The following is a 20,684-nucleotide window of genomic DNA, read 5'->3' on the forward strand; positions in this document are numbered from 1 at the left end:
TCCTTAGTTTTGAGATAACCTATTAAAGTGTCAAAAGCCTGGAAAACCCAGCAAATAAACATATTAATTGTAAACAAAGTGATGCCAAGAGCGCATAATATGAATAATACATCAATAATTTCTGGTAGTGCTGTGACTCCAAGGCTAATGAGAACTTACACGTTTCTTTATATAGAAAGCAAGAATAAAAAACCATTTGAAATATTAATAACAGAAAAAGAGCTTTTAAAACAAAGCATTAAGATTTCTTATTTTCAGTCACGAGAAACATATATATATATATATATATATATATATATATATATATATATATATATATATAGGGCCAGATTCACAGTTGAGATACGCCGCCGTATTTTCAAATTTGCCGCATCGTAACGTTGTTTTGAATCCTCAAAACAAGTTACGACGGCTTTGGGCTTCGATCCGACAGGCGTACGGCTTCGTACGCCTTCGGATCGTAGGTGTAATTCTCCGGCGCCCGCTGGGTGGAGTTTGCGTAGTTTTCCTGCGTCGGGTATGCAAATCAGATGTTTACGGCGATCCACGAAGGTACGCACGTTCGTCGCATTCGCTTACGTCGTCGTCGCTAGTCGGCTTTTCCTGTCGCAAAGTTACGAGTCCTCTTTAGGTGGTGTAAAATTACACCATCCATGTTAAAGTATGGCCGTCGTTCCCGCGTCGAATTAAAAACTTTTTTTTTGCGTAAGACGCCCGGGAATACGTAACGCACGTCGCCGTTCAAAAAATACGTTGTGGCGCCGTAATTTCGCGCAAAGCACGGCGGGGAATTTCCTAACGGAGCATGCGCAGAACGTTTGGCGCGGGAGCGCGCCTAATTTAAATGATACGCGCCCCATTTGAATTAGGCAGGCTTGCGCCGGACGGATTTACGTTACGCCGCCGCAAGTTTACAGGCAAGTGCTTTGTGAATCAAGCACTTGCGCTGAAAACTTGCGGCGGTGTAACATAAATGAGTTACGTTACGCCGGAGCGCAGCTATGTGAATCTGGCCCATAGTGCCTTGAAAAAGTATTTATACCCCTTAACATTTTCCACATTCATTTCATGTTACAACCAAAATTTTAAATGTATTTTATTGGGATTTTATGTGCTAGACCAACACAAAGTGGCACATAAGTGTGAAGTGGAAGGAAAATGATAAATGGTGTGACGTGCATTTGTATTCAGCCCCCTTTACTCTGATACCCCTAACTAAGATCTAGTGGAACCAATTGCCTTTAGAAGTCACCTAATTAGTACATAGAGTCCACCTGTGTGTAATTTAATCTCAGTATAAATATAGTTCCGTGAAGCCCTCAGAGGTCTGTTAGAGAACCTTAGTGAGCAAACAACATCACGCCCATGACTCTTAAGACAATACCTAGAGAGAACACAGGATAAAAAAGAGAAAGCAGATGACCGTGGAACACTACCAGATGAATAGTTCTTAATCACTTTAATACATAACTATTCAGGGTTTTGCATTGTCATGTATGTGCACTTAAAACAAATAAATAAATACGTGGTTAGAGGTTAAAGCCTAACTCCAGTCTAAATTATTATTTTTAGCTTTGAATAGAGAAGGGAAGCTTAAACATGTTTGTCGAGTTTTTCCTTCTAATGAGAGGCAAAAGACCTGTATATACAGTAGAAAGATAGAACAACATGTATATCGAGGACATACATCCTGACTCAAGAATTAATAGCGAATAACACACAACAAATTCCCCAAAAAAACAAGATATATATCTATAGATAGATAGATATACACTTAGGGCCAGATCCACAAAAGGGATACGCAGGTGTATCTGCTGATACGCCGTCGTATCCCTGTTTCTATCTATGCGACTGATTCATAGAATCAGTTACGCATAGATATTCCTAAGATCCGGCAGGTGTAATAGTTTTACACTGTCGGATCTTAGGATGCAGTACCGCGGCCGCCGCTGGGGGCATTTCTCGTCGAAATTCCGCGTCGGGTATGCAAATTAGCACTTACGGAGATCCACAAAGCTTTTTCCCTTTGTTATTTCTCCGTAAGTTATAGTTTGCCGTCGCAAAATTAGGGCTGCTTTTACAAAGTGTAAACTTAGTACACCATGTAAAAGTATACCCTTCTATCCCGTGTCGCTGTCAATTTTTAAAAAAAAAAAATTTTTCCCGCCGCAACTCTTTTTTTTTCTTTTACACCCGTTGCGATTTTCAAAACTCGGCAAAACGTAAATCCGCGCAAAGCACGTCGGTAAAATAGCGACGGGAGCATGCACAGTATATCTGGCGCGGGAGCGCGCCTAATTTAAATGGGACTCGCCCCATTCGATTGGGCCCGCCTTGCGCCGGACAGATTTAAGTTACACCGCTGCAAATTTCTAGGTAAGTGCTTTGTGGATCGGGCACTTAGGCCGTGTAACTTAAATCTGAACATTTAAGTTGCGCTCGCTGGCTGTGGATCTGGCCCAGTATATCTAAAAAGGTATTTATTAGGCAGAGTATTTCCTAAAAGGATAATAGACCCCCAACAACATTTAAAAATAATTAAAGAAAAAGTAATAAGCCATCAACCATGGGACCTCTGCTGTGACTGGTATTTCCCCTTACTTCTTGTACCTGGGACACTAATACCAGAAAAATCACTTTTATACGGAAACAGACAATATTAAAAAGCTGAAGGAGGTTTTAGCCCTTTACTGCTCTACTTAAAACAATATATAATTGAATTTTACAAAAATATATCATCTAAGAAGATGGCCTGAAGGCAATGTTATAAGTTATCGAAATAAAGACTGAAATCAGTTTGTGCCTTACACAGACCATACTAGGGTGTTCTGGTAATGCAGGTTATGCTTGTTGGTACACTGCACTGTCATTCATTGTAAATGGTACCCAGAAAGAAAGGAGGTACAACCTCAATTTATGGACTATCTCTGTACCCAAATGGACAAGGGTTTTACACACTTTTTTTTTTAAAGGCTTAACAAACAACATTTTCTTACAGACATCTTAAAAAACACATAGCAAACAAAAGACATGTCACAGTAGCATTTATAGTATCAGGCTCAAATTGGGCTGCCCTACTTTTGCCCACACACACAACACAAAAATGGAGTATAGATTCCAAATAGTAGATGGTGGGAAAGAAGCTGCGGTTGCTCCTCTACATGTTTTACGACATTTATCGCTTCCTCAGGAGGAATGTGAGCCAGTACACATTAGGTACACATTAATACACAATTAAACATTTAATATAAGTATTATGAAAAAAAAAATACCATAGAGATAGCTATATAACTGCTCACCCACAACAAAAAGGGGGTGTGCAGGAGCACCGGAAAAAAGATGCCCAGAAACCCACCTGGGACGAAGCAAAGAAAGGGGAAAATATAGATCCAGCAGCACCTCACATGATGTGCTGCATCATGAGATAAACAATATTACAGTACCACATGGGGAGAGGGAAAGAAAAAGGGGGGGGGGTGGAAGGGAAAGTGCAAATGGAGAAGGGGCGCTAGGAGGAAAAGAAGGCAATTAAAGGGAGAAGGAAGGAGAGAAATGGAAATAAAAAAGGCAGAGGGAAAGAAACAGGAAAGAGAGAAGGAAAAGGAATGGCAAAAGGAGTAGAAAAGGAGGGAAACAGGAAAAAGGGGGATAAGGAATAGTTGGGGGGAAGAAAGGGGAGCGACTGCAATGAGAAACCCCCAAAAAAGCATCCACCAATAGCTAGACAAAGCAAATACTAACCTTAAAAACCCCCCAAGTAAAAGATAAATAGTGCCAAAGGGGAGATGACATATGGCAGCAAAAAGTGTTTTTTAAGATGTCTGTAATAAAACTTTGTTTTTAAGCTTTTAAAAAGAAATGTGTGTGAATCCCTTGTCCTTTTGGATACTGAGATAGTCTATGAATTGAGGCTGTACCTCCTTCTTTCTTTCTAGTTGCAAATTACTGGATGATGGTGCCCCCTACTTGGTAATTTCTGAGATGCACAGTAAAATTTTGGGATAGGCAGACACTCAGAGCTGCCATTGTACAGTAAGGATGAGCTCAGGCGTGTTCGCAACATGCACGTGCAGAGCCCGCCAGGAAGTCGGCCCTGAACAGCGCTAATCGCAGGCAGTGAGACATTTTCCCAATCCGCATCTGCAGAGATCGAGAAATGTCTCACTGCTTGTGATTAGCGCTGTGCAATGCCGACTACCTGGTTGGCTCTGCACGTGCGGGTTGCGAACACGCCTGAGCTCATCCTTACTGTACATTTTGTGGGACTAATGTATGTGTGGAGAAGAGCCTATGAGACTTTCAGACCCTGTTGCGTCTACAATGAGCACTTAAGCTGGAAAGGAAATTTGTGTATGGAGAAGAACACATCGCTGATATTAATTGTATAGGCGGTACTGCAGTGAGTAAAATCATACCTATGTGATATTTACCAGACTGGGCAAATCCAATCAAATTTTAACTACTGTAATATGACTTGTTAAACTAGGGATCCTCAAACTTTTTAAACAGGGGGTGAGTTCACGGTCCCTCAGACTGTTGGGCGGGCCAGACTATAGTTTGAAAAAAATATAAACAAATCCCCCCCATCACAGATTCCTCTCCATTACAGATTCCTCTCCATCACAGACTCCTCTCCATCACAGACTCCTCTCCATCACAGACTCCTCTCCATCACAGACTCCTATCCATCACAAACTCTTCTCTATCACAGATACCTCTCCATGACAGAGCCCCCCATTACAGATCCCCCCCAATCACAGATCCTCTAATCACAAAGCCTCAAATCACAGATCCCCCTATATCACAGAGTCCCCCATCACAGATCCCTCCAGCGATATTACAGGGTCCTTTCCATAGGATCGCAGCACTTCCCCTCCACAGCACTTCTCCTCCGCAACATTCCCTCCTCCCTTACCTTATTCACACAAGATGCGAAGCATGGCAGGTCCAGACAAATCGCGGGACTTTTCAAGTGAAAGGCAGATGATTAATTGCAGGGACCGCCACGCTGCCTAGTAACCAATTACCTGCTTCTTAACCCAAAAAGTCCCGCCCTTTGTCTGGACCTTCATGCATCGCGTCTTGTGTGAATAATGTAGCAGATGGGAGGGGAAGTGCTACGGAGGGGAAGTGCTGCGATCTTATGAAAGGCACAGTCCGTGCCGTGGGACGGGTAAATCACCTTGGCAGGCCGTATGCTACCTGCAGGCCATAGTTGGAGGACCCCTGTGTTAAACCTTCTGTGGAAACAGAGGCTGTCCTGGAGGCTACAGTCTTTGTTCAAATGTCTGTTTCAATGAATAACTTCTAAACATTTAGTAATGGAAACTGATAAAATGCAAGCTTGGAGTATTGCAATAACACTTGGAGAGTTACTGTCGCTCACGCACAAGGCGATTTTTTGACATATATGTCTAGATCATGCTATGCTTACCAATTATTTGATGCTAAGGTTACACAGTAGATAAATTAGCACTTTTTCGTTAGGGTTTCTTATTTTTATTTGTCCAATTAAGAGAAAACTGGATCCAAACGACAAATTTAGTCACAAATTTGCAAATTAAAAACTATTTACAAGAAGTTTTAGAAGTAGAAAAAAAGGATTCCAGCAAATCTTGTTTTTAACTAATTTGGAAAACTACTTTTGCAGTTGACAATAATTTTTTTTTTTAAGTGAGTATATCCTTATTATAAAATTTGCTGGTGATTTTTTATTTTCACTTTCATACATTTTCCTTTAGCCTATGCTGGCCTCTCTGTAAATCTTCTGTCTCTGTAGATCTTCTGTCAGTTGATCCTATTATTTTTAGTGGATGGCATGTTAGCAAACAAAAAAATCTTACCACAAAAATGGTACTGTAGTAGTCAGTGTGATAAAAAATATTTCCTTAGGATATTTCTTTTATTGTTCCCACTAAAATTATAACCTAAAGTAAGCAATTTTATAATTTTACAGGAGTAAAGTTTTTTTATTTTTTATAGTCAATCAAACACTCAAGTCACTGTTCATTCCCTGTTTGCAGGAAAAATCAAAGTAAAACTGTAATTAAGTTCCTTATTTTTAATCTTAAATACCTTTCGAAAGCAATAACAAAGGAAAGGGATTACATTTAAACCAATGTTGTATCATACTGGCAAAATTCTTCAGGCCATTTGTCTCCCGATGACCTATGTTATTGTAATCCAATAGCTTTATTCAAGTGTTAGATTGAAGACAGAACAAGAGACTTTAAATCCTCTTTGATACCACAGAACAGGTACAGCTGTTTTATTGCCGTTTGGTATTGTTCTAGATGTCTAAGCATAATGCTTTGAGAAAATGTACAAGAATGCAAGGATTAGCTTCCTGTGTTTTAATGAAGCAGCTTTTCTGGTTCCAGATCTGTTAGTGCAACAAGTCCTGAATATATAATCTTTATTTATAGACAGACAATATATTTGGCAATTAGATGTCTGATATAAATAATATGTATATATATATATATAGAGATCTATCTATCTATCTATCTATCTATCTATCTATCTATCTATCTATCTATCTATCTATCTATCTATCTATCTATCTATCTATTTATTTAAATATTTCAATCTATATATAAAGGGATCTGTGCTCAAATTAAAGCTTCTAAACTACAGGTAGACATATCCATAGTGTTTTGATGGGCAAATAGCCTGCCCAGACCTGCACTTCATAATTATAGTATGTGTAAATCCAAAATCTAGGGGCCAGATTCAGGTACATCTGCGGCGGCGTAACGTATCGCATTTACGTTACGCCGCCGCAAGTTTTATGGGCAAGTGCTTGATTCACAAAGCACTTGCCTGTAAAGTTGTGGCGGGGTATCGTAAATCCCTCCGGCGCAAGCCCGCCTAATTCAAATGATCTGGGTAGGGGGCGTGGATCATTTAAATTAGGCGCGTTCCCGCGCCGAACGTACTGCGCATGCTCCGTTTTGAAATTTCCCGCCGTGCTTTGCGCGAAATGACGTCGCACCGATGTCATTTTTTGAACGTCGACGTGAGTTGCGTCCTTTCCTATTCACGGACGACTTACGCAAAAAAAAAAAATCGACGTGGGAACGACGGCCATACTTTAACATGGCAAGTCTAACTATAGGTCACAAAATAGCAGCTTTAACTATACGCCGGGAAAAGCCGACTAGCGACGACGTAAGAGAATGCGACGGCCGCGCGTACCTTCGTGGATCGCCGGAAAAAGCTAATTAGCATACCCAACGCGGAAAACGACGCAAACTCCACCCAGCGGGCGCCAAAGTATTGCACCTACGACCCGAAGGCGTACGAAGCCGTACGCCTGTCGGATCGAAGCCAAAAGCCGTCGTATCTTGGTTTGAGGATTCAAACTAAAGATAAGACGCGGCAAATTTGAAAGTACGCCGGTGTATCAGTAGATACGCCGGCGTACTTGTACTGTGAATCTGGCCCTAGGTTTCAGTATGTTAGGCAACATTGTCAGGTCAATGTGAGCCCTCTGTCCCTTGGCTGAACTGACAATCTGAAAGACCTTTTAGCAGTCCAAAGGCCAACTGAAGGAAAATTTACAGTAAGACATGATGCCAAACATACTGAAAAATAGATTTTCAGTTTACACACAACTGAATACATTGCTGTGAAGGGTAAACTTACAAATACAGTGGTACCCTTGGATTATGAGCATAATTAGTTCCAGAAGAATGCTTGTAATCCAAAGCACTCGTATATCAAAGAGAGTTTCCCCATACGAAATAATGGGAACTCAGATAATCTGTTCCAGTCGCACTGCTAGTGTATACAGAACTGCATGTAACCAGAGGTGGGGGGCGCTGAGACATTCAGAAACACTCAGAGAGCATTCTGAGCAACTCGGATGCACTCGGAGAGGCTGGTAGGCACTCGGGAAAGGAGTGTTTCTGAGTGTTTCAGAGCGGCTTTGAACATCTCAGAATGGCTCCAAACAGCTTAGAATGTCACTGCCGCCCCCACACCTCTGTCCAAATGCGGTACTGCACACCCTAGAGGCTTAAATCCTGCTCATTTTGCGTGACAACGCTTTCAAACTGAGTCAGGGTTTAAAAAAAATAATACCTTGTATTGTGAAATGCTCATAAACCACGATACTTGCAATCAGAGGTATAACTGTAGTGCGGCAAATAAGGGATGACAAATATTAGCATTTGATGTAATAGCATAGGAAAGGATCCACAGTTGGTTCTAACATACTCTATACTCTAGTATCACAAAGCATGTCTGATACATACTGTATGAAGTTTACTATGTCTCTAAATGAAGAGGAGAAAAAAAGGGATACAAAATTAGCATTTTAGCTCTCCTGTTACAGGGCTTAAAACATCCAAATCCCAAAACAAAAATGCAACATATTGTAGATTATTAAGGCTTGGTGTTATGGCTGCCTTTATTGTCCCTTTTCAACTTTTTCGGCTTTATATGCACCTGTTTATCCTGCAAATAACACAGTTGCTGTCCCAGGGTGGTTATTAGATATGTGCATTCCCGTTCGTACGAATGTTATTTTCGTACGAAAATGTTCATTTTCGTACCCGCAGAATAATGTGTACATACGAAAAAATTTAAGCACCAAAATACGAAAACGACAGGATTACGAATGAGTCGCATAACGAACAACCGCAAATACGAACGAACGATCAGACGAAAATATGACAAAACGAAAACGGCATAAGAACGAATATGACATCTATAACAAAAGACTTGCATTCTGTATTTTGTTTGAATCTTTGTTCTGTTCGTATTTTGATTTTCAGTCGTATGTTCATATGACATCTAACAAAAGATTTTCATTCTGTATTTTGTTTGAATACTTTTTCTGTTTGTATGTTCATATGACATCTAACAAAAGATTTTCATTCTGTATTTTGTTTGAATCCTTTTTCTGTTCATATGTTCATATGACATCTTATAACAAAAGATTTGTATTCTGTATTCTGAATTCCTTTTTTCTGTTCGTAATTTGGTTTCAAAATACAGAATGCAAATCTTTTGTTATAAGATGTCATTTTCGGGTTTTTTTAATGAACAGTGAGTGTAGTTAGTTAGTGAAGCAGCTTCTCTTTTGTGCTGAGTACAGTAGTACAGTAAAGCCAAATAAACTTTTCTGTGGATTTTCGTCTGAAGGGAGAGATCAGTTGGCCAGACTTTTGAACCTGGAACCCAAAAATGGTTTTCTGATGGAGTTTAAAAACGAACGAACGTTCGGTAAAACGATCGTTTTTATGTTTGTTGTTAAAAAAGTCTGACCAAGTGTATGGGGCTTAACAATAGTTAATATGGATGAGAGTGTTGAAAGTGCCGCGAATCCCGCGATATATTTACGAAAGTACAAAATGACGAAAATTCACGAAAATTATTGTCTAACAAGTAACGAACATGAATTAAACAGAATAACGAACCATCCCGCATGTACGAAAATAAAACGGTAACCAAAATCCGAAACGATCGGAATACGAAAAAATTGCGTCTTACGAAAAACGAACGGGAACGAACAGGAAAACGGGCGTCTTACGAAAAACGAACGGGAACGAACCTACGGAACGATACGAAACAGAACAAAAAAAAACTAAATTTTTTTCTGTGCACATGTCTAGTGGTTATGTCACTCTTCCGGTGTATCTATGAAGAGAGCCACAAATGTCACCTTAGGCTGCTCTCCTTATATGGACTACAAACGAGGGGGTGGAGGTGTAGCAATTGGTAGTTAACAGAAGATATCTAGGAACGAAGATCATCTTTGGTGCAACTTTTACAAAGTGACAAAAACACTGCATTTTTTTTAAGATAAACAGATATTTTCTGTACTTGATTAAAATGTTCTTAGCTTGTATCTAAAAAAGAAAACACATGCAGCCATCACGTCTAAGCCTGCTATATATTGCATTTTTTGTTCTTGGGTTTATTTATCCTCTAAAAATAAAAAGTGAGATCTGGTGATTCTCTTTAAGCCCCCAGGTAATATCATTTTAAATAAAACATGTGGAAGTATAAAATGAATTCTGCTTACATTAACTTTGGACAAACAGGACTAGTTCAGAAAGCTGTTTGGTGTAACTTGAGCTTATTTTTTAAACTCATTATAAATGATGCATTTCTGGGATTCATGTGGAGGAAATATACAAGATATAACTGAAGATTCACAGGACTATAAATCTTTAAAAAATTACAAAGTTTTAGCTGAACACAATAGAATGACATGTAGACTTCTGATTCTCATACCTTTTACAACAGACTCTTATGAGTCAGGTTAGAACTACATGGAGCTTGAATGTTCCATCTACTTCCATGTACCTCTCATGTATCTCTAGGTGCCCAGTTGCCAGCTTTTATGCACTTGTCATTCTTGTGAGATGAAAAAAATGTAAGTGCTAAATCGGCCATATATAATTACTGCCTTCCACTCACAGGAGTCTCAAGAAGTCCAAAAATAGACTGAAATCCCCAAAAAATTAGATGTTCTAAAAAACTGTTTTCTTTGAAGAATAAATCCCTCTTCATTTAAATCAAAGTATTCCTGCTGGCCTCTAAAAAAGACCAATTTTTATCACAAATATTTTGTTTTATGGGATAAAAATAACCTTAAAATATTGCGAATTTTGCTGTTTTGACTTTAACACCAATGCAACTTGCTCTGATTTAAAATCTGCCATTTTTCCGAATATAACCCAACTGATAAAAATATTAAACCAGCACTTCCAACTGGAGTACTTGTTTGCCAGGGCCCATCTCAATATGACCAAATTCCCTACACAGTGGGAGACCTGGATTAGGGATGAGCTTTGAGTTCGAATCGAACTCATGTTCGACTCGAACATTGCCTGTTCGCCGAACAGCGAACAATTTGGGGTGTTTGCGGCAAGTTCGAAAAGCTGCAGAACACCCTGAAAAAGTCTATGGGAGAAATCTAAAGTTCTAATTTTTAAGGCTTCTATGCAAGTTATTGTCATAAAAAGTGTTTAGGCACCTGGGTCCTGCCCCAGGGGACATGTATCAATGCAAAAAAAGTTTTAAAAAAACGGACGTTTTTTCGGGAGCAGTGATTTTAATAATGCTTAAAGTGAAACAATAAAAGTGAAATATTCCTTTAAATTTCGTACCTAGGAGGTGTGTAAAGTATGCCTGTAAAGCAGCGCTTGTTCCCGTGCTTAGAACTGTCCCTGCACAAAGTGTCATTTCTGAAGGATAAAAAGTAATTTAAAATCACTGCTCCCGAAAAACTGCAGTTTTTAAAAAAAAAATTTGCATTGATACATGTCCCTAGGAGCAGGACCCGGGTCCCAAAACACTTTTTAGGACAATAACGTGCATATTAGCCTTTAAAATTAGCACTTTAGATTTCAAAAGTTTGAGTCTCATAGACTTTAATGGGGTTCTAAAGTTCACACAAACTTTTGGTCTGTTCGCAGGTTCTGGTGCGAACCGAACAGGGGGGTGTTCGGCTCATTCCTAACCTGGATAACCGATACTAGAAGCACCCCACTCACTTAGAGAAAATATATAATCTCTGCATCTTATGTATAATCAAGAAAGGAACCACAAGCTTGATCCCCATACTCCGACACAAATGCGAGAACATCACTAGACAGCCTATTTGTTCCTTATTCTCTATAGCCCATAGTTATGGCTTTTAACCACGTTCCATCTATTGCTAATATACCAAATCTATTCTGCACTTACAGAATCGAATGCAATATCTTCATCTTTTGTCTACAGTGTTTGTTATGCTTCTGTTAACCCTGTATACTTTTGTAATTGATGTTTCTACACTTGTAACCTGCAATATCGTAATACAAATTACAAGTTAAAAACAATAAAAAATCAGTTATAAGATACATTAAAACTGAACACTTTACAATACTGAACTCAGAGTCATAATAGTAGAAAACAGATGGATAATGAAAACAAATTTTCAACATGCTCTTGCAAAAACATTTTTTTTCCCTGTCTTTGCCATCATTGGAGAGATTTGTCCTCACATTTGTAGATCACACAGGCAGTGATGGGGTACACAGAGCACTATATATAAAACTGAAAGAGGTTTAACCCTTCTTCCACTCTAACTAAAAACATTTGTCTGAAGCTCCACTTTACATAAGTAAAACACATGAAGAATATTTCAAAAGACTTATACTTACAGTTATGACATGTGGCTCCAGTGTACCCAGTACCTTCACAGTTACATGTAATGGTATCCCATGTTTGTGTGCATTTGCCACCATGTTCACAATTATTGGGGACACATCTGCCAAAGAAAAAAAACAACAACTGAGACAAATTTGCTTTACTAATTAAATTAACTAGTTTAAATTATCAGCACCCTAAGTCAGTGTAAATTCATTGGCAGTTTTTTTATTAACATGTCCATAAAAGCAGGCCTGTCGCGATAAGGCAAGCAAACCAAGCAACTGATTGGGGCCCCGAGATGGCCTGGGGCTCCAAGCAGGGCCCTTGCCGCGCTTCCTATAAATGCTGCAGCTGCCTGAGCGCTCTATAGAGAGCCTCGGATGGCTGCAGCAATGCTGCCTCTCTCGTCACTTCTTCCCCTTCCCTGTAGCGTGGCCGAGCTCCTCTTCCTTCCTCCTGTCAGTCCAGCCGGGTACCGCACGGTACAGGAGATTCCATTTCCTGTTCCTGGCCTAACTGACAGGAAGTGCACACTAAGTGCTCACTTCCTTTTAGTCCAGCCCGGAACAGGAAACTGAATCTCCTGCCGTGCAGTACGGTATGAAGGGGGGGAGTAAAAAGAACATAGGGAGGGAGGGGGTAAAAAGAACACAGGGGGAGTAAAAAAAAACATGGGGAGGGGGGGGGGGGTAAAAAGTACATAGGGACTCATGCCCATGGTTGCGGGGGGGGGATGGTTGGAGGTCCCCCAAATTCCTTCAAACGGCCCTGCATAAAAGCCTAAACAGAACAAATTGTGAGAAAATATGTAATTTGCACAAAAGGTAAATTATAGAAGGACTAATAGCAGACTTTTTAACTCAAGAAACTCAGGACACAAGCTGATGTAAGGTTAGTTTCTCTATACTACATAATTGGCAGAAACATGAGCACAGACTATAGCAAACAACAAGAAAAGGCATGTTGGTGAACCTTTCCTGCTCAGTGACTGGGCCTTGGACTTGTAACAGATCATGGACGAAGTATAACAGCATACAGAGAGATTGCAGTGATTTTCAAAAGCTACCTCTCATCAGTAAAAGGGTAATGAGGTGGCTTTGTGCCTGCTGGCTTCAACAGAAAATAATCAGCGTGCATTGCAAAGCATGGGCATTCAACTAAGAAAAAAATAAACAGCAGATCTTGTAACAGACGTTGGAATGATTCAGATGCTGACACTTTCAGCTTTTTCAGGCTCATTCGTGCCGGCTGTAAGAATAGTCTTATCAAGAGAATAAAGAAGGAAAAGAAAACTTTGAGCTGTACAAGCACCCAAACACAGCTCACATATATCAAGTTGGCTAAAATTAATAAGAGTGACATACTGTACAGTCAATTCAGAAAGCCTAAAATGGACTATACAGTATGCAATGCACTCCACTGTGTTTGTATTAACTTTGAACAGAGATGTTATAATTAAATTAAACAGGATACTGAACTGTTCACCCAAATAAAAGAGCAGGAGGCAGCTAAGAGGTTGTGGAGCACGGTGAGTGAAATATGTTGAACATTTTTGATCCACTGATGATTTCGACACTGCTCCTATGAGCCACATTGATGTGACTCTTTTAGTGTCTATGAGCTAATTAAGTTCAGAGGAATATTTCCAATGCACACATTCCTGGAATAGGCTGTAATGTAAGTGGGTGCTGCAGCAACCATCCGCTGGAACAGCAGAACAAGAGATATATCGCCAGCACACCAAGGATCTCCAAAAAAATCCAAATATTTCACTCAATTATAACATACCTATGTAAAATAGTGATACTTTACCTTCTTCAGGCATGTGACACACTTTGGCCAATCGGTAAAGCAGGTCTCACAGACCTGCCTCCTGATTGTCAGGGAGAAACTTTAGTGTGATAATAGCAAAATTTCATTCGCTATGGTCACACAACTGGGTGGGCCACCCCTTTTTTGAAGCCTATTAGAGCCTCTGGCTCTAATCAAGTGCTTAAAAAAAACACCCACGCATTGGAATCTATGGTCCGGCACGACTGATATATAGATCAGGGGGCCAGATGCATGAATAGGGGAGGAGGCGCTTGTGCTACCTCTATGGACAGGCCGCCACTGGATGCCTGCGTTTACAGTCACATGAACTTTATTGGCATTCCAGTCTTGCTAACTTGCTAATCCATGTCTTTATGGACTTTGTTTTTGCACTGATGAGCAGTCATGTTGGAAAAGGAAGGGGCCATCCCCAAAAAATTCCCACAAAGTAGGGTGCATGAAATTGCCCAACATGTCTTTGTATGCTGACGCCTCAAAAGTTCCCTTCACCAGAAACCAAGGGGCCAAGCCCAACCCCTGAAAAATAACCCCACACCATAATCCCCCGTCTACCAAATGATTTGGACCAGTGCACAAAGCAAGTTCCATAAAGACATGGATGAGCAAGTTTAGGGTGGAGTCCTGACCTCAATTTGATAGAACACCTTTAGGATGAATTAGAGTAGAGACTGTGAGCCAGGCCTTCTCCAACATCAGTGCCTGACCTCACAAATGCGCTTCTGGAAGAATGGTCAAACAGTCCCATAGACACACTCCTAAACCTTGTTTACAACCTTCTCAAAATAGTTAAAGCTGTTATAGCTGCAAGGGGTGGGCCAACGCAATATTGAACCCGAAGGACTAAGACTGGGATGCCATTAAAGTTCATGTGCGTGTAAAGTCAGGCGTCCCAATACTTTTGGTAATATAGTGTAAATGTTGACCCTCTGCCCCTGGTGAGCTTTTCTACCCTCTCTCACCCCTTTCCTTGTCTTTTTCTCTACCCCTTTTTACCTTCTTTCTCCTATCCCTTCGGTCTTGCTCATCACTAATCTCTCTTATTAGAGACACAGAAATGGTACTTCCCTTCCCAAGAATATTGTCTTTACATGCTTGTCGATATCATTGCTGGTTCCTACATTATAGGCATCTCTTGCAACCTGACCACTTGTCAGGCTTGTGTGCTTCTTGAGGTACACACTATGGTAGCCTACTCTGTAGTTGATTTCTGTTCATTTTCCCAGCTTTTGAAACACTTGTTCTTGATATGTGTAGGTTGGTTTGCATGACCACTTGTGTGACACATTGGGGCAAATTTCTGTCTCACTATGTATGGTTCTTTATATCTGCAATGCTCTTATTTGTTTTGTTTTACCTAAAACCATTAAACACATTTGACTAGAGAAGAACTTTCCACCAGCAACACAGGCAGAAATAAAAAATATTTCTATTAGTAAAATAGGGGAAGGTTAGAATTCCTGTCAAATTGACTGTATTTATCACAGAGACCCCCTGCATAGCACATGGACCCCCTGCACAGCACACGGACCCCCTGCACAGCACACGGACCCCCTGCACAGCACACACACCCCCTGCACAGCACACGGACCCCCTGCATAGTACACAGACCCCCTGCACAGCACACGGACCCCCTGCACAGCACACAGACCCCCTGCACAGCACACAGACCCCTGCACAGCACACGGACCCCCTGCACAGCACACGGACCCCCTGCACCACAGCACACGGACCCCCTGCACAGTACACAGACACCCTGAACAGTACACAGACCCTCTGCTTAGCACACGGACACCCTGCACAGTAAATGGACCCCCTGCACAGCACACAGACCCCTTGCACAGTACACAGACCCCCTGCACAGTACACAGATTCCCTGCACAGCACACAGATCTCCTACTGAGCACACAGACCCCATGCACGGCACACAAATCCCCTGCACAGTACACAGACCCCCTGCACAGTACATGGACCCCCTGAACAGCACACAGACCCCCTGCACATTCCACAGACCCCTGCACAGTACACAGCCCCCTTTCCCTTCACAGTACACAGCCCCCTTTCATTATAAAGCCACCCCCTGCACTCCCAGCAGACCCCCAGTCTCCTGGGACAACATTGCCAGCGTATTTTAAAGTTGAGAAAACTTCACTGTTAGCCCATTCTCATACACCTCTCCTCCTATGTCACTCATATTGTAAATCGAAAGAAAAAGGAAGATAACTGCGCTAAATCAGAAACGTACACAAGAATGTACGGATCTTGTGCTATGTGAAAAATACAATGGACAGATGCCCAAGAGTGTATCAAAAAGTACAGGACACAAAAACAGTGGCCTATTAGTAATTAAGTGACTAAATACTATACGATTGGGTTCCAGGTCCCTGGATGCCCAAATCTAAAAGTGAAAAATAAACAAATATAAACACATAAATGACCGTAACTTGTGTCACGGCTATCAATCTATCACCAATTTTGCAGTAAGTGATATTGCACAATACACGGATATTGTGACATAAATGATTAATTTTATGAAAAGTCCAGAGAAAAAAGGAAGTCCATAATGGGCTGTGAAAAACACCCGTGCAGATGGTTAACCATGCGATTATCCGTGAAATAGATTATCCAAAAGTGAATCCACCACCAGTGATCGTAAGCCGCTTACCAGATTGAAAGGTCCCTAAGGACCAAGCCCAGCATGTAGCTCCTCAAAAACGCGATGTTGGTATCCAGATGCAGGCAGACTCCACAATGATATTCACATAAGTCAAACAAAGAAGAAAGGAAATGCTTCCATAGCATAAAACCACATGTGACTTTATTAAAATATATGTAGCAGATATTACACTCACATTTCAGAAGATTCAGTAAAACATTTCTGCCATGCAGCTCCGGCCGGACGCTGACAGGCAACAGGACTGCTCGTAACGAGTAAACAGTTGAGAGGGGATGACACAGGAATGACACAGGAATGCCGCTCGCTCCACCCGACGCGTTTCACAATATTATGAGGCGTTGTGCAACCTTCGCTCCCAGACCGCCTCAGACATCCATCATCACTCGCTAAACTTCTGAGGTGTGACTTCAGACCGTTTTGAAACGTCAAAACGGTCTGAAGTCACACCTCAGAAGTTTAGCGAGTGATGATGGATGTCTGAGGCGGTCTGGGAGCGAAGGTTGCACAACGCCTCATAATATTGTGAAACGCGTCGGGTGGAGCGAGCGGCATTCCTGTGTCATTCCTGTGTCATCCCCTCTCAACTGTTTACTCGTTACGAGCAGTCCTGTTGCCTGTCAGCGTCCGGCCAGAGCTGCATGGCAGAAATGTTTTACTGAATCTTCTGAAATGTGAGTGTAATATCTGCTACATATATTTTAATAAAGTCACATGTGGTTTTATGCTATGGAAGCATTTCCTTTCTTCTTTGTTTGACTTATGTGAATATCATTGTGGAGTCTGCCTGCATCTGGATACCAACATCGCGTTTTTGAGGAGCTACATGCTGGGCTTGGTCCTTAGGGACCTTTCAATCTGGTAAGCGGCTTACGATCACTGGTGGTGGATTCACTTTTGGATAATCTATTTCACGGATAATCGCATGGTTAACCATCTGCACGGGTGTTTTTCACAGCCCATTATGGACTTCCTTTTTTCTCTGGACTTTTCATAAAATTAATCATTTATGTCACAATATCCGTGTATTGTGCAATATCACTTACTGCAAAATTGGTGATAGATTGATAGCCGTGACACAAGTTACGGTCATTTATGTGTTTATATTTGTTTATTTTTCACTTTTAGATTTGGGCATCCAGGGACCTGGAACCCAATCGTATAGTATTTAGTCACTTAATTACTAATAGGCCACTGTTTTTGTGTCCTGTACTTTTTGATACACTCTTGGGCATCTGTCCATTGTATTTTTCACATAGCACAAGATCCGTACATTCTTGTGTACGTTTCTGATTTAGCGCAGTTATCTTCCTTTTTCTTTGTATTTTTTGTGTTTTGTTTGACATAATAATTGCTGCTTATCATTTAAATTTACCTATTTAGCGCAGTTGCTCCCTCTTTTCCATATTGTAAATCGAATCTTCTAATTACCTCAATCGTGGACCCGGTCATGTTACTGCTCTCCTCAGTTGGTTCATTGACAGTTACATGACTGCTCTCCTCCTCCAATCAAAAGCTACACTCGAGGAGGAGGCGGCGCGGGAGGAGGAGAGCTGTCAGAACGAGCGTTCAGGTATTAGAGCCTTTAAGAGTGACACAGGAGGAGCAGTATATGAGAAGTTACTGTCAGTAATGTTTTTTGAACTTTAAAGTATGGTAGCGCTGTCCCAGGGCCAGGAGAGGCAGGGCAGAGGGCTTGACACCCCCCAATGGTTGGCACCTGGGGCAGGTCGGCCAATCACCGCCCCCCCCTTGGTAAAAAACATATCAGCGTATAACACGCAGACACGGTTTACCCTGTATTTCCAGGGGTAAAAAGTGTGTGTTATATGGTAAATATGGTAAATATGGTATAGTGTCTCTGTTGCAAATGTTCCCTTGCTCTCTGCCTGATGAAACAGTTTTTTTTTAGCAACACTGGAAACGAGGGTACATTTCTCGAATCGAGCCCTGGATAGCAGTAAAAACCCATAGGGGTTCAAGTCCTCTAGCTTTATTAGGTACGGTATTTGGCATGAGTAAATGGCTTATACATTAGTAGAAGTAGCTGTGCTAGGTACTGTATGCTTGGCCACAGCTATCTCAGTGTCCACAGAAGGTAATGGTGGATGTTGTGACCTTTGTAATTATAGATGTGCCTTACAAAGCTTATGCAAATCATGTACATTACACCTAACATTATTCACAAAAGCAGAAAAAAATATGCCCTTCAAAAATCATGCTTACAAAGGAATTTATCAGTGTTAGGACCCTGCAGCTGCAATCACAGGTGTATGTGAAGAAATGATACATACTGAAAGCAATCATTAAGCAAAGCATGCAAAACAAAGGGGTTGATTAACTAAAGGAAAATAGACTCTTCACTTTGCAAAGCAATTTTCCGCAGAGCTTAGTGAAAGTGGTTAAAGTGGTTGTTAACCCACTTTCATATGTACACATAATCCGTTTTGTCTCCAAATACATCTTCTCTCTGCCCGTCTGACAGAAGCAGCAGACAGGGCAGAGATTTCCCCGCTGATGTCAGCAGGACGCGAGGAGAAGAGAAGAGAGGAGAGAGGAGAGACGGCCGGTCAGGAGACTTGATAAATAAAACACAGAGACCGGGGGGTACTGTATTAGGAGACAGAATGGATAGTATATTAAGTATACTGGTTATACCTGCAGCAGGAGGGGGATGGGGCAGCACTGTCACCAGATGAGGGGAGGGGGGGCAGAGAAGACAGACACAGAAGAGTAGGCTGCGAATGACGGAGGCACGCAAACTGACCATGGTGTTAGGGCTCAGCAGCCATGATTATCGTGGTCTGTTTGCAGAGAGGAGGGTATAGCCAGGGCCGATTGAAGGAATTTTTAGGGCCCCAAGCAAAATGGACATGGAGGCCCCCCAACCCCCCCCCCCCCCGCATGCACGCAAAGCCTACAGGAACCACAGCATAGCGATACAGTTTAAGTTCACCCACACTTTATATAAATAAAAAAGGTTTACAGTGCAAATACTGCTGTTGCACATACTGTGCATAAATAAAAAATGTTTACAGTGCAAATACTGCTGTTGCATATAATGTGCATAAAATTACTCCCCCTCCCCCTCACTGTGTCCTTCTTACTCCCCTCCCCCTCCCTATGTTATTTTTACTCCCCCCTCCCCATGTTTTTTTTTACTCCCCCTCCCCCCCTATGTTTTTTTTTTAACTGCCCTGTGTTCTTTTTACTCCCCACCTCCCTCCCTCCCTTTGGTTTTTTACTCCCCCCCTTCCTACTGTACCGAGTCTCAGGAGATTCAGTTTCCTGTTCCTGCACGGACTGAAAGGAAGTAAGCACTCAGTGTGCACTTCCTGTCAGTCCGGCCGGGAACAGGAAACTGAATCTCCTGTACTGCGCTGTACCCAGCCAGACAAGAGGGGCAGCAGTGCTGCAGCCGCCTGAGGCTCTCTATAGAGCGTTCAGGCGGCTGCATAATTTATAGGAAGCGCAGAAAGGGCCCTGCTTGGGGCCCCAGGCCAGCTCAGGGCCCCAAGAAATTGCTTGGTTTGTTTGTTTGCCTTGTCGCGACAGGCCTGGGTATAGCCAGGCAGGATCAGCCAGGTATAACAGGTGTTACAGGGTGCTAGATTACAAAGCACAAGCACTGTGCTTTATAAAATGCTTTAAAGGAGCAGGATCCAGATTTATTTTCCTTGGGGGGGGGTTAACAAAAGCTTTAAGTTTCACTTTGCAAATAATATCCAATCGCATTCAAGAAAAAAATAAAAACCTGTATTTTGCCTTGAACATGATTGGATGATGAAAGTCAGCAGAGCTTTACCTCCTTAACCATTTCAGCCCCGGACCATATTGCTGCTCAATGACCGGGCCCCTTTTTGCGATTCAGCACTGCACCGCTTTAACTGACAATTGCGCAGTCATGCGACGTGGATCCCAAACAAAATTGGCGTCCTTTTTTTCCACAAATAGAGGTGGTATTTGATCACCTCTGCTGTTTTTATTTTCTGCACTATAAACAAAAATAGAGCGACAATTTTGAAAAATA

The 20,684-nt window shown here is 41.6% G+C and overlaps 1 protein-coding gene across 1 annotated transcript in view; it reads right to left on the bottom strand.

The window, feature by feature from the left end:
* CNTNAP2 (contactin associated protein 2) overlaps positions 1-20,684 on the bottom strand; it is a 2,128,298-nt gene that overhangs the window by 748,031 nt on the left and 1,359,583 nt on the right. Inside the window, exon 11 of the mRNA XM_040353157.1 lies at positions 12,162-12,268. Within this exon, the coding sequence (XP_040209091.1) occupies positions 12,162-12,268 (107 nt within the window). The remainder of the gene's footprint in view (positions 1-12,161; positions 12,269-20,684) is intronic.

Source organism: Rana temporaria, chromosome 5 (genome assembly GCF_905171775.1).
Source record: "Rana temporaria chromosome 5, aRanTem1.1, whole genome shotgun sequence".
Lineage (NCBI taxonomy): Eukaryota > Metazoa > Chordata > Amphibia > Anura > Ranidae > Rana > Rana temporaria.